At 46.4% G+C, this 12,297-nt stretch overlaps 1 protein-coding gene across 1 annotated transcript in view; it reads right to left on the bottom strand.

Moving 5' to 3' along the window:
- LOC121546194 (small subunit processome component 20 homolog) overlaps positions 1–12,297 on the bottom strand; it is a 29,198-nt gene that overhangs the window by 13,546 nt on the left and 3,355 nt on the right. Inside the window, exons 5-32 of the mRNA XM_041857270.2 lie at positions 11,094–11,282; positions 10,862–10,943; positions 10,634–10,771; positions 10,331–10,486; positions 9,930–10,091; positions 9,427–9,639; positions 8,783–9,191; positions 8,516–8,621; positions 8,147–8,297; positions 7,986–8,045; positions 7,659–7,826; positions 7,473–7,549; positions 7,278–7,357; positions 6,915–7,182; positions 6,540–6,710; positions 6,313–6,403; positions 6,026–6,111; positions 5,168–5,293; positions 4,869–5,035; positions 4,347–4,555; positions 3,534–3,757; positions 3,076–3,314; positions 2,620–2,764; positions 2,080–2,167; positions 1,470–1,613; positions 1,236–1,289; positions 964–1,116; positions 16–171 (exon numbers count right to left, since the gene is read on the bottom strand). Of these exons, the coding sequence (XP_041713204.1) occupies positions 16–171; positions 964–1,116; positions 1,236–1,289; positions 1,470–1,613; positions 2,080–2,167; positions 2,620–2,764; positions 3,076–3,314; positions 3,534–3,757; positions 4,347–4,555; positions 4,869–5,035; positions 5,168–5,293; positions 6,026–6,111; positions 6,313–6,403; positions 6,540–6,710; positions 6,915–7,182; positions 7,278–7,357; positions 7,473–7,549; positions 7,659–7,826; positions 7,986–8,045; positions 8,147–8,297; positions 8,516–8,621; positions 8,783–9,191; positions 9,427–9,639; positions 9,930–10,091; positions 10,331–10,486; positions 10,634–10,771; positions 10,862–10,943; positions 11,094–11,282 (4,312 nt within the window). The remainder of the gene's footprint in view (positions 1–15; positions 172–963; positions 1,117–1,235; positions 1,290–1,469; positions 1,614–2,079; positions 2,168–2,619; positions 2,765–3,075; positions 3,315–3,533; positions 3,758–4,346; positions 4,556–4,868; positions 5,036–5,167; positions 5,294–6,025; positions 6,112–6,312; positions 6,404–6,539; positions 6,711–6,914; positions 7,183–7,277; positions 7,358–7,472; positions 7,550–7,658; positions 7,827–7,985; positions 8,046–8,146; positions 8,298–8,515; positions 8,622–8,782; positions 9,192–9,426; positions 9,640–9,929; positions 10,092–10,330; positions 10,487–10,633; positions 10,772–10,861; positions 10,944–11,093; positions 11,283–12,297) is intronic.

The raw sequence follows: 12,297 nt of genomic DNA, 5'->3' as shown, positions 1-12,297 counted from the left end.
TGTGTGTGTGCTAACCTCAGTCTTGCTCCTCAGTCCTTTCCTGACAGCGTCCAGTATGGTGTACTGTACTATCTCTTTGTACTCCTCCTCTCCACGGCCCACTGCAGCCAGACGTGTAAGGACAGCAGACAGACACAAGGTGGCGTTGTCTGCCAGGGACATGTCTCCAATCTACAACACAGGAAGGAAGAAAGTTGAATTAATTAATGGACGAATTACATTACTGTTAATATTCCTTGAAGGGGAAATTATTTCCACATCAAATAAATTAAGAGCAAAAACCACAGACATGCACGGATACATGTTAAGCACTTTGTGACACAAATGTTTTGTCAAAATCTGTCCTCTATAGCTCAGCTGGTAGAGCACGGCGCTTGTAACGCCAAGGTAGTGGGTTCGATCCCCGGGACCACCCATGCACAAAAATGTATGCACGCACGACTGTAAGTCGCTTTGGATAAAAGCGTCTGCTAAATGGCATATTATTATTATTATTATTATATAATTTATTGATTCCTGATTATTATTTGACCATGCTTGTCACTTATGAACATTTTTGAACATCTTGGCATGGTTCTGTTATAATCTCCACCCGGCACAGCCAGAAGAGGACTGGCCACCCCTCATAGCCTGGTTCCTCTCTAGGTTTCTTCCTAGGCTTTCGCCTTTCTAGGGAGTTTTTCCTAGCCACCGTGCTTCTACACCTGCATTACTAGCTGTTTGGGGTTTTAGGCTGGGTTTCTGTACAGCACTTCGAGATATTAGCTGATGTAAGAAGGGCTATATAAAATAAAATTGATTGATTGATTGATTCATAAGTGAATAGGACATCTAAAATAAGAGGAGAGCAATCCAAAATACTACCAAAGTCGATGCAATAGTCAAGAGATCAGGCTGTAGTGTAACTCCCATCTGTAGTGTCTGATCTCTCCTGTGTGTTTGTGATGTGTGTGTTGGTCTCACCTCGAAGGAGGCGAAGCAGTTGTGCATGATGGTGTAGATGAAGTTCATGTCCAGCGTGTCCATGTCGTTGATCCTCCTGGTGGCCTCCTGGAAGGCTGTGAGACGCACGTCAAAGTAGACCTCGTCCAGGTGACGACTGTCAAATGCATTCAACTAGAGGGAGAGAAAGGGGCAATGATTATACATCGCTGTGTGTGATGCACATGGGTTGTCTGTGCCTGTGTGTGTTTGTGTGTGCGTTTGAATGTTGTGTGTGGTTTTTCGAGCCCTACCTTAGCAGCTGTATCTGTGATGTACTTCAGTCCACTATCCAGGTCTGCCAGAGTCTGTTGGGAGACAGAAACACAGGTAAACACTCTGCCATTCAGATCACATTCATATGGACCACTATATATGAGTAGTGGGAAGCATGTAGGGCCTGGCTTCAGCAGCTAAAGATGTGACAATGAGTGAGCACAACAGCACAAACAGATCTGGAATCAGGCTATGGGGGCTTGAGGTCCTACCTGGAAGAGGGAGGTGAGGGCCTGTCTTGGCAGCTTGTTATGGAGGATGGAGAACAGTCTACTGATAGGCTTGAGGAAGGAGGAGGGATCAGAACACTGTCTCAGCAGGTTCTGGACTGTAGCCAGGATGTCAATCTCTGTCTCCTGAAACACAAGGGAAGGGAAATACGTTTACATTTGAGTCATTTAGCAGACGCTCTTATCCAGAGCGACTTACAGTAGTGAGTGCATATACAACCCTGGCGTCGCAAGCGCTATGCTTTACCAACTGAGCTACACGGGAAATACTCATGAGTGTAACACTATAACATAAAACCTACCACCATGCAAGGAAATGACAGGATAGATCAATAATGAGTGGGAGCTCATGTAACAGTATGAAAAATGTATGCACTCACTAAAACTGTAAGTCGCTCTGGATAAGCGCGTCTGCTAAACGACTCAAATGTAAATGTAAAACATACATATAACACAACCTTAACATGGCGTAAGCTAGCATGACGTTTACTTCGAACAATCCAACACAGCACGAAAACACACAAACAAATAACCACAACACAGACATAACATATCACTAGAACAGTAACAGAACAGTAACATGTTGTTGTACCTGTGGGTTGCGGGCCTTCTGGAGGTATGGCAGCAGCAGACTGATGAGCACGGAGCTCTGGTCCTTATCACTCACAAACCTGCTGATCCTGGAGAGGAGGGAGATCATCACATTAGCCTCTAGAAACCATAACCATCATCAACACCATACAACAACCTTAAACCTGAGAAGGAGAACTGTGATAAGATCCCAAAGAGCAGAGGGTAGAGTACGCCATCTATGAATGGTGGGCCTGATCAGTTGCATTAGAGATATATGACTGTCTACAACAGGGCTCTCCAACCCTGTTCCAGGAGAGCTACCGTCTTGTAGGTTTTCGATCCAATAATAATCTAGCGCATCTGATTCTAATAATTAGCTGGTTAATAAGCTGAGTCAGGATAGTAAACAACTGGGGTTGGAGAGAAAGCCTACAAGAGGGTAGCTCTCCAGGAACAGGGTTGGAGCCCAGGTCTACAATGATCACATAAAATCAACACAGCACAGGAGTCATCACCCTTCATAAAGGATGAAGAAGGATGTGAGGACCGAAGGACTTACTTTGAGAGGATGTTGAGCTCCTTGGCCACCTGGGATCTAAACTTCTTCTTCTTGAGTCTGTCAGAGTTGCGTACGATGCCACTGAGGTACTGTAGCAGGGTGGAGATGTGGGGCAGGAGCAGCCTGGCACCCTGGGTCAGATGCTCTGAACAACACAAACAAACCATTCTTTTCACCACTATTACCAATGTGCATGCTTTGTTAATATTTCAAGTTATTTTTTATATATATTTTTAAACTTTTTATTACAAACGTTAAACTTTGTGGATAATACCCATTTTACATTTGCTTATACCTACTAGGGCCCATAGTTTTTCCATGTAACCTGACGAGGAAAAACTCTGCTCCCTAGTTATACTGTTTAGTATTTACTGTTATTAGTATCATTTGCATATTCTAGCAGTGGCCCTGTAAGCATTGCATTTGCGTATTCTATCTGTTTTCCAGCGGCCTCACCTGCAGAAATGTAAGCTCCCTCTGGTGGCTGGGGGAACACACTGCCGTTGACGCTCAGCTCCGCCTCCTCACCCTCCTCAACCAGAAGGTCCTTCGTGGTCACCAAGGACTCGGCGATGTCCATCACCATGGCAACAGTCTGGGTAGAGACGTTCTTGGCGGAGAGCAGGGCGAACACGTTGAGGAGGACGTCACACTCCGGGTGACCAGACTGCTGCTTGGCCAGGAGGGGGAAGTACCTGAGAGAAGAGGAGAGAAGAAGAGGAAAGAAGGTGGTCATTTTCAGGCAGGTTTAATCTGTCACCTGCCAGTGGGTCATTGCAATTTCCTCCTAGTTCCCCACTGTAAACTGGATTGTTGCCAGAAACATTCTCCCATTAATTTACTGATCTCATTGTGAAAAGACTTAGCCTTAGTGTAGCTGAACTCTCAACACAAAGACTGTTTGTTAAGCTTACCTGGCGTTCTTGCTCCAGACGTGGATGAGTTTGAGGAGGGGGGTGGGGGAGTAGGGGCTCTCTGTGGGCAGACGGCAGACCTGGGGCCAGACGATAGCCTGGAAGACAGCGTCTAGCTCGTCTGGGGTGAAGCTGTACGAGTCGAAGCCATCAAAGAAGTCCTGGATCCTCAGGACCCCCAGGCGCCTCAGGTTCTTCAGAGGAGCGATACAGCCTGCCTTTAACTGGGCAGAGAGAGGGAAAAAAACATTTAGGAGTTATCTTTAAAACCTGTATCTATTTTTAGCCTTCCTTTCAGCTGCAACGAGTAGTGAAAATACAAGTGGTGCGAAAACAACTTTTAGGAGTTACTGACTTGTCCTAAAAACGAATGTCTGTGTGCAGTATCATACATGAACATCAAAATACTTTATACATGCTCACACCTGCAACTGCCAGGGCAGGCTTCTCTGAGCCTCCTGTTCTAGTATAGGTCTTAGAGGGCCAGCTGCGGCATACTGCCACAATGGCTACACTGCAGCTCCTGACCAAGACCAGAGTTACTGACTTGAAACTTTACTAAACGTATTTCTCAAGAGAGACCAGGAGCTTATTATCAAGCTTCTCAGAGTAGGAGTGCTGATCTAGGATCAGGTCGCCCCCTGTCCATATAATCATATTAATTGTGATCTAAAAGGCAAAAATGATCGTAAATCAGCACTCGTACTCTGAGATGCTTGATAAATACGGCCCTTGGTCCAACACAGAATATACAGCAGGTTTCTCAAGACTAAGCCTATGTGAGACAGTGAGACCCTCCGGCTGTGTACATACCTGTTCTCTCTGGTTGAGGATGGTGGAGACGGAGGCGGTGACACACAGTAGGATCTGCAGCACCTTGGGCAGGTGTGTGTGGATGAGGTGGCCCAGTTTACTGATGACTGTGTTGACTATGTTCAGCAGGCTGTGCTGCCGCCCCAGAGGAAGGACGGCAGAGGAGTCTGTCTCGGCTATCGCCTTGTCTACTGCAGCTAAACACAGACCTGGAGAGAAGGAGGGAGGAGGGGGGAGAGAGAGAGAGAGAGAAAGAGAGAGAGAGAGAAAGAGAGAGAGAGAGAGAGAGAGGAGAGAGAGAGAGAGAGGAGAGAGGAGAGAGAGGAGAGAGAAGAGTTCTAAGTGTTCATATGTCCTATCTTTAAAACAAACAAGTCCACACACACAACTAGGATGAAGCTACAATATAATGGCAGAATAGACCAATGAGACAGAGAGCAACAGAGCCATACAGTGAGCAATAAGACGAGAAGCACTCCACTCCCATACAGGTTGTATATCACATGGCAGTGGGCACCCTACCTTGTCCGTGGTGGCAGACGGGCTCCAGCAGGAGGTCAATGAACATGCCCAGCTCCTCAGACTGGCATCCTGCCAGGAACCTCAGCACGATGGAGGAACGCTGCACAGCGCCAGACTTGCCCTGGAACTTACTGCCGGTCTTACTGCGCATCCGGCCAAACAGAACCCTACAGAGGTACGGTTAGAGGAGAGGGAGGATGGGTTGGTTATATTGGAGTAGTAAAGGTGACGCACAAATAGGCCACAAGTTTAAATTTAACATGAAGACGTGACACACACACACAAGAGTAATCACACACCTCATAAGCAGTGGGATAAGCTGGGCCCTGTGTGAGGCGTCCACCACGGCCTCCTCCTCTGAGACGTTGAAGTGAACGATCTCATCCTTGAAGTATTTGTCATCCAGCAGCCTCTCCAGATTCTCCCTGAACACAACAGTCAACACATCAGTCAAAGACGTTCAATAGCGCAGGACTTTAGGTCCAGAAGCACAGGACATTTCAGATACAAACAAAGACATCAGATGAAGACATTTCATTACTATATCACAGGACACATCAAACACAGAAAGACATTGTATGAAATGGCCTGTCACTAGATATTGAATCAAGATATATTAGCAACTCTATACGCCTATTGGCCTGTACAGCTTCAAAGAGGCACCAGAGCAATGTTGTTGACAGGGTCTACACAGAGTCTCCAGGGTGATTCTGTGAACTAGGTCAGTGGTACATTATGGGAAATTAAATAACAGAAGAGCACTACCCCTATTTCCTTCCATCATACTGTTTGCAGTGCTGTTAGATGGGAAATGGTTAGTAAATGGATAGTTTAATAAGGGAAGTTAATAGAGGAACTCCTGTCAGATCTGTGGGTCTGGGTGGAGGTTAACATTCCTGCTCAGTGGAACCTGAGAGGGTCAGTGATGTCTCTGATCTCTATCAGTACTGGTAACAATGACTCCCATTGAGAGACCGGGAGTCCATAACTAACAGTTATTCCAGTATCTTTTACTCCAATCATCTGAACAAAAATGTTAAATGGTCATCTTGGAAAGGACGTTTTATGCCTGGCACACTGTAAAAGGACTGAATGTATGTTAAAACAAGAGATAAGATGAGAGTGTCGTTCGGAAATAAGCCAGAGAGCAAACGTACTTGTAGGGGAGGACGTTGGGGTCTTTGTAGGTCAGAACACACTCCAACGCTGCCCTCTGGATCTGCTGGTCCTGGTGACACAGCAACTGAACAGAGACACACAGTCACACACTGATAGGAGTACACTGACAAAGACTACCTACTGTTTAGGAAGATAGGCTGATAACGGGTCAGATGAGTAAGTTTAATGGAGTATTCAGTCAATGCAGGCTAAATAGGCATATAGTATGACTGGTGAGAACAGCTGAGAGTAAATTGATGATGATCGGTGAGAAAGGTAAGTTTACCTGAGTATACAGCTCATTGAGGCTATTCTCCAGGTACAGAGAGCGAGGGTTGGTGAACTTGGCAAAAACCTTCAGGTGAGCGATGAGTTGCCTGTGGAAAGAAATTAAATGTCTTTAGAAAATGCTATATTTGATAATTTTTTTAATGAAATAATAAAACTGAAAAAGTATTGTGAAACAAAAATACATGTTTTATTTACAAAATCTTCAACGTGATCATCTCTTACTTGGCTGCTGCTCTTTTTGGTGGCATCTTCCTCTCTGGTCTAGCCTCCTCCTCTTCCTCCCTGTCCTCCTCTTCCTCTCCCGCCATGCTAGCCTCCATGGCAGCAGGACTGCTCCTCTTCCTCAGGTCCTGAGTAGGAGCCACCAGTAGGTCAGCTGGGTAAAACTCATTCCTTCCAATCATGAGAGGGGAGGGGCATAGGGTCAGTTAAGACAGTGGACAATGAGGCTCATTCTCAAAAACCTTTCCTAGATTTATTGCATCTTGTCTCCTCCTCTTCAAAATGAAAAGATCTGAGGTTCCTCTCTGTATGAGGGCAGTGTAGTGTGTAAGGCTGCAGTATCTGGTCATGCCTAGGGTATAGTATAGGACTAACCTGATGAATCGTAGCATCAGTGGACTGAGCTCCCTACTGCGTGGTTCTACACGGTCAGGGACCAGAGCCATGGCCCTCCACAGCAGGCCCCTGAAGTTAGTGAAGTCTGTCCTCTCGCTGGGGTCAGAGGTCATCTTCAGACGCTGCAGGAAGAGCACCCCCACTTCCCCGCTCTCGATGACATCACAGCCCGGCTCCCCTTGCAGCTCCGAGCCTCCATCTTCGCATTCATTATCGGCATCATCGTCACCTTCACGCAGCTCCTTTTCTGTTAGACAGAAAATGTACTTGATAGTTTTATACGTCAACAGAAATAGCTCATCACAGTGTTAAAAAACAGATCACAAATGAGCACGCACTCACCAGCAAGACCTGCCACCAACTCCAGATGCTCATGGTAGACCTTCCAGAAGTCTTTGTTTTCCATTCCTCTGGCATGGGTCCTGGAGAGAGCGACAACATGAGGAAGAGATGAAATGCGTTACTGGGGGTTAAAACGTCATAGAGTATGACACTTTAGATTTATTGGGGTTGTGGTTGTGTGTTTTGTGTACTTACACTATGAGTTCAATGACTGGATCCCACAGGGGTTTGAAGTTGATGAACAGCATGGAAATAAGATAGCGTAGAGGCACCTGCAAATGGAAGACGCAGAACTTAACCATCCACTATGATAATCAAACGTTAATCAATGTTCTAAATCTACGTTCTAGGTTCCAAATCTACGTTCTATGTTCTGGGTACCTGTTGGAAGGTCCCTTGTTGCCCCTGGGGTAGTGATCTCTGTACCAGGTCGTGTCTGAGCTTCCTGAGGTGCAGCAGCTTCTCTCTGTAGTCCTGCACTGAGGCAGGGACCAACTCAGCCTGAAAACACACTGCAAACACAGGCTGGATCTCCACACTCTCCTCACCCTGAGAACACAAAGTTCAAAAGTGTTATTATTGTCCATTTAGGCTGAAATGGAAAGTTCTCTCAATTATCTTCTGCCATGCGAATGAATTCAATTAACTTGAACAAATAAAGTCAGAATTATCCATTTACAAGACATCATTTGATTGTTCTGTACCAACCTCTGACGGTTTGAGCTCTGCCTCAAAGTGGGTCAGAATCCTCAGAGTCAGCAAGCGGATCTGAGGGAGGAAGCATGGTGGAGTTAGGTCACAGTTGAATCACAACTAATAAAGTACCCAAAATAATTACATCTAAAAAAAAATTAAATATACTTCCATACTTTGGAGCTGCTGGAGGAGAGGTTGACGTGCAGCATCTGGTGCAGGTCGAGCAGTGCACTGTGGGAAAGGTGCTCGGAGCAGCCGTTGACTGACAGCCGGGTGTAGTAGAGGTCTCCTAGCAACAGAGCCGACATGTCTGTAGGGAACTTCCTGTGACACACACAAACACAGGAAGTTGATCAGGGTCAAAGTCCACTAATTACTAGAACAAAACCAGTTTCCAGATTATATAGCCAAACATTCATGGCACCAAAAAACCCACACAGATTTACTGTACCAATCCAAAGCTTTATCTCTCGTCACAGCAGTTATTCACACGAAACGGAACTACTCTCCAAGAGTTTGTGATATTTCTCCACTCTACTTACTGGATGATGGTCTTGACCCGCTCCACTGGCACCAGGGAGAGCACCTCAGCAGATCCATTCAGACTGAGCAGAGAGCTGAGGGCCTGCCTGGCCACAAACAGACCGCCTGGATGGAGAGAGGACAGAAAAAGGGAGAGATCTTTATTGTTCCAGCTCGTGGGTTACTACTGGAGGGATGGTTAGGAGTTAGAACAAATGTGCATTGAATGGAACACAAGGTTAATCTGTATATCCGATAAGAACAAACAAGGGCAGTACAGTACATACCTTTCCCGAGCACTTTACTCTCCACATTCAGCAGCAGGCGATTGATGAGGGCTGTCAGACTGGGAACGACACTCCCTGCTGCCAGCGGTCTGAGATGGGGCAGGAGGACCAGGGCTGCCCAGGGCAGGGACAGGTCAGTGATGGTCTGGTTCTGGTCCTGGGGTAGGCTGATCAGAGAGAGGATCAACTCTGGTACTGACACCTTCTCTGTCCCATCACCTGGCTCCTTACCGGGGGTCTTTCCGGTGAAGACCAGGGGGTAGGTCTCGAAGGCCATGGAGCCGTCTGTAGGGGGCGGGGCTTTGGCCAGGATGAGACTGACCAGCACCTCCAGGGCAGAGTGACGAGACACAGAGTCTACACTGGAGAACAACCCCTCTAGGTACTGTAGCAGGCAGGGCAGGAAGAACTGGAGACAGATAGAGAAGAGGGAGGGAAGGGTGAGGAGAGATGGAGAGAGAGAGAGGGAGGGAGAGAGATGAAGGGAAAGGCAGAAAAGAGGAGAGAGAAATAAAGATGAAAGGAGTGGCAGAAAGGAGAGAGAGAGATTATGTTAATCTATGTCATGTGAAGGGAGCTTACTCTTTTGGAGTCAGCTAGGATGAAATTGCCTGGTGTATTGTTGATGAGATGACTCGATGTACCTGTTCAAACCGTTTCATGGTGAACATCTCCTTAGTGAACTCCAGTATCAGGTCCTGGTCCATCCCACTGCTGAACACCATTTTGACCGTGTCCTGTGTGACTATGTTTGGTAGTGAGACATTCTCCCCCAGCAGTAGAGAGGAGATGATCTGGAGCACTAGTCTACAGCAGGGTCCTGGGAGGGCTGGGGTCTGGAGCAACTCATGAACTGTCTACAGAGGCACAGAGAAGGACAAAAACATCAGAGGAATCTATACATAATATGACACCAACAGTCAGATTTGAACCCAAACTAAGTTCAGGCAAAAGACACATTTATGTGATCTGAAAATCAAATGGACACAATAAAGTATTCTTCTTCTTTTAAATATATACAGTATAAACGGAGACGGTCAAATACATACAGACACACACACAGCCTCTGAATACAGAACATACTCCATGCTTATTCTTAGTATTACTTATTCATGTCGCACAGATAAATGGTGACCGCGGGCCCTACCTGACAGACAGTGTCTGGCTTGGTGATCTTGTCTCCGTTGCGGTGTCCCACCAGGGTGTGGAGGATGAAGAGCAGACGCTCCAAGTGCTCGGAGGCCTGACCCTCCTCCTCCTCATCAACATCTGTCTTATTCAGGTTCCGTAGGACCTCACTCACACACGTCTAGAGAAAGACAACAACATGATTTAGACACGGGACACGCCCTCAGTCACAGTTAAACAGCCCTGGACCAGGATAATGAACAGTATCACCCAAACAGTCCGACAGAGACATGACAATAACCTATCTGTCACACAGGCTTTGAGACAGACAAGACAACCCATCATTCAGCCACACAGACCTACAAAGAGCTTACATTGGCACTATGCAGATCCAGTTGTGAGGTAAACATGCTCCCTAACCTGTAGAGACTCCCACAGAACCAGGAAGTGCTCTTTCTCTACGTGATTGGCTGCTGCCTGGGCCATTTGATCCAGTGAGTCTCTGACAGCATCCCAGGGTAGAGAGACTTCCTGGTCAGCGCTTGGTCCTAGCTTCCTCAGAGCTACTGGGAGGGCCTGGAGGAGAGGAAAGAGGATGTGAATGAAAGATCTGTCATAAATAATATAAGATCAACTGAATATACATGCATTAGACTCCACTTTGTTAACCTTTTTCTCAGAGTCTAATCTTTTATTTCCTACTGTGTAACCTAATGAACTCACCGTGCCAGCGCAGGAGTGGAACATGTTGCGGACTCCTTTACACATCTCAAACAGCAGCTGTCCCACCCCCTCTGCCTTCCCAGGGTGCTCCTCCAGGTCTAGGAACATGTGGTTGAGAAGGGCGTCAAGGTCTGGCACCTGGGGGGTATAAATGCAATTTATTCAATCTATTCAATTAGATCTGATTTCATAACCACTGGATGTCAACTAGGTACGACCACAACACACCTTTCTCATCAGAAAAGAAAAACTCTCTGCCGCAAACTTTCGTATGTGTTCCTTCTTGTGCGCCAACAGTGTGCTGTACAAGCTGTAGGGGGGGAAGGAGAGATAATTAAACACTGATGTCATCTATAAAAATATGCCATAGATAGGAAACAATAACAACAATAATGCTAGAGCTTCTAGCACCATCTGTCTACTCCTACTGCAGCCAGGTAGGCCTAAGGCCCAGTCTCACCTGTACATTTTGGTCATGTCCTTGACCATGAGTCTCCAGAGGTACTTGTAGAGGTAGGAGAGGCAGGTGAAGGCCCACTCCAGTATCTCTGTGTCCTGGGTCTCCAGGAGAGAGGTGATGAGGACGAAGAAGTCAGGGAAGTGGGGGTAGAAATCCATCTGGAGGTCCCTAGCCAGCTGGACCACCAGGCTGATGGAGAACGGAGACAAAAGTAATCATTTGCAGGGCGCGCGCACACACACACTGCAAGCAACAACTTTGCCAATGAAGAACAAACATTACGTTTGTTTCCACATGACATGTGTGCATTCTTTACAGGCAAATTTTGAAACATATTCTACAGAACATTTCCTATTGAATTTGTACCATCCTCCTCAGCCTCACACTGTAATCTCAGGTACACACACACACACACACACACACACACACACACACACACACACACACACACACACACAGTAATCTCAGGTACACACACACACACAGTAATCTCAGGTACACACACACACACACACGTAATCTCAGGTACACACACACACACACACAATACTCTCAGGTACACACACACACACACAGTCATCTCAGGTACACACACACACACAGTAATCTCAGGTACACACACACACACTAATCTCAGGTACACACACACACTGTAATCTCAGGTACACGTACACACACACACAGTCATCTCAGGTACACGTACACACACACACACAGTCATCTCAGGTACACACACACACACACAGTCATCTCAGGTACACACACACACAGTAATCTCAGGTACACACACACACACACACACTAATCTCAGGTACACACACACACTGTAATCTCAGGTACACACACACACAGTAATCTCAGGTACACACACATTGTAATCTCAGGTACACGTACACACACACACAGTAATCTCAGGTACACACACACACACACACTGTAATCTCAGGTACACACACACACAGTAATCTCAGGTACACACACACACTGTAATCTCAGGTACACACACACACTAATCTCAGGTACACGTACACACACACAAACAGTAATCTCAGGTACACACACACACACACAGTAATCTCAGGTACACACACACACTGTAATCTCAGGTACACACACACAGTAATCTCAGGTACACACACACAGTAATCTCAGGTACACACACACACTGTAATCTCAGGTACACACACACACACACTGTAATCTC

Source organism: Coregonus clupeaformis, unplaced genomic scaffold (genome assembly GCF_020615455.1).
Source record: "Coregonus clupeaformis isolate EN_2021a unplaced genomic scaffold, ASM2061545v1 scaf0912, whole genome shotgun sequence".
NCBI lineage: Eukaryota > Metazoa > Chordata > Actinopteri > Salmoniformes > Salmonidae > Coregonus > Coregonus clupeaformis.
The sequence above is the reverse complement of the archived record's forward strand: the minus strand, read 5'-3'. Positions and strand labels throughout refer to the sequence as shown.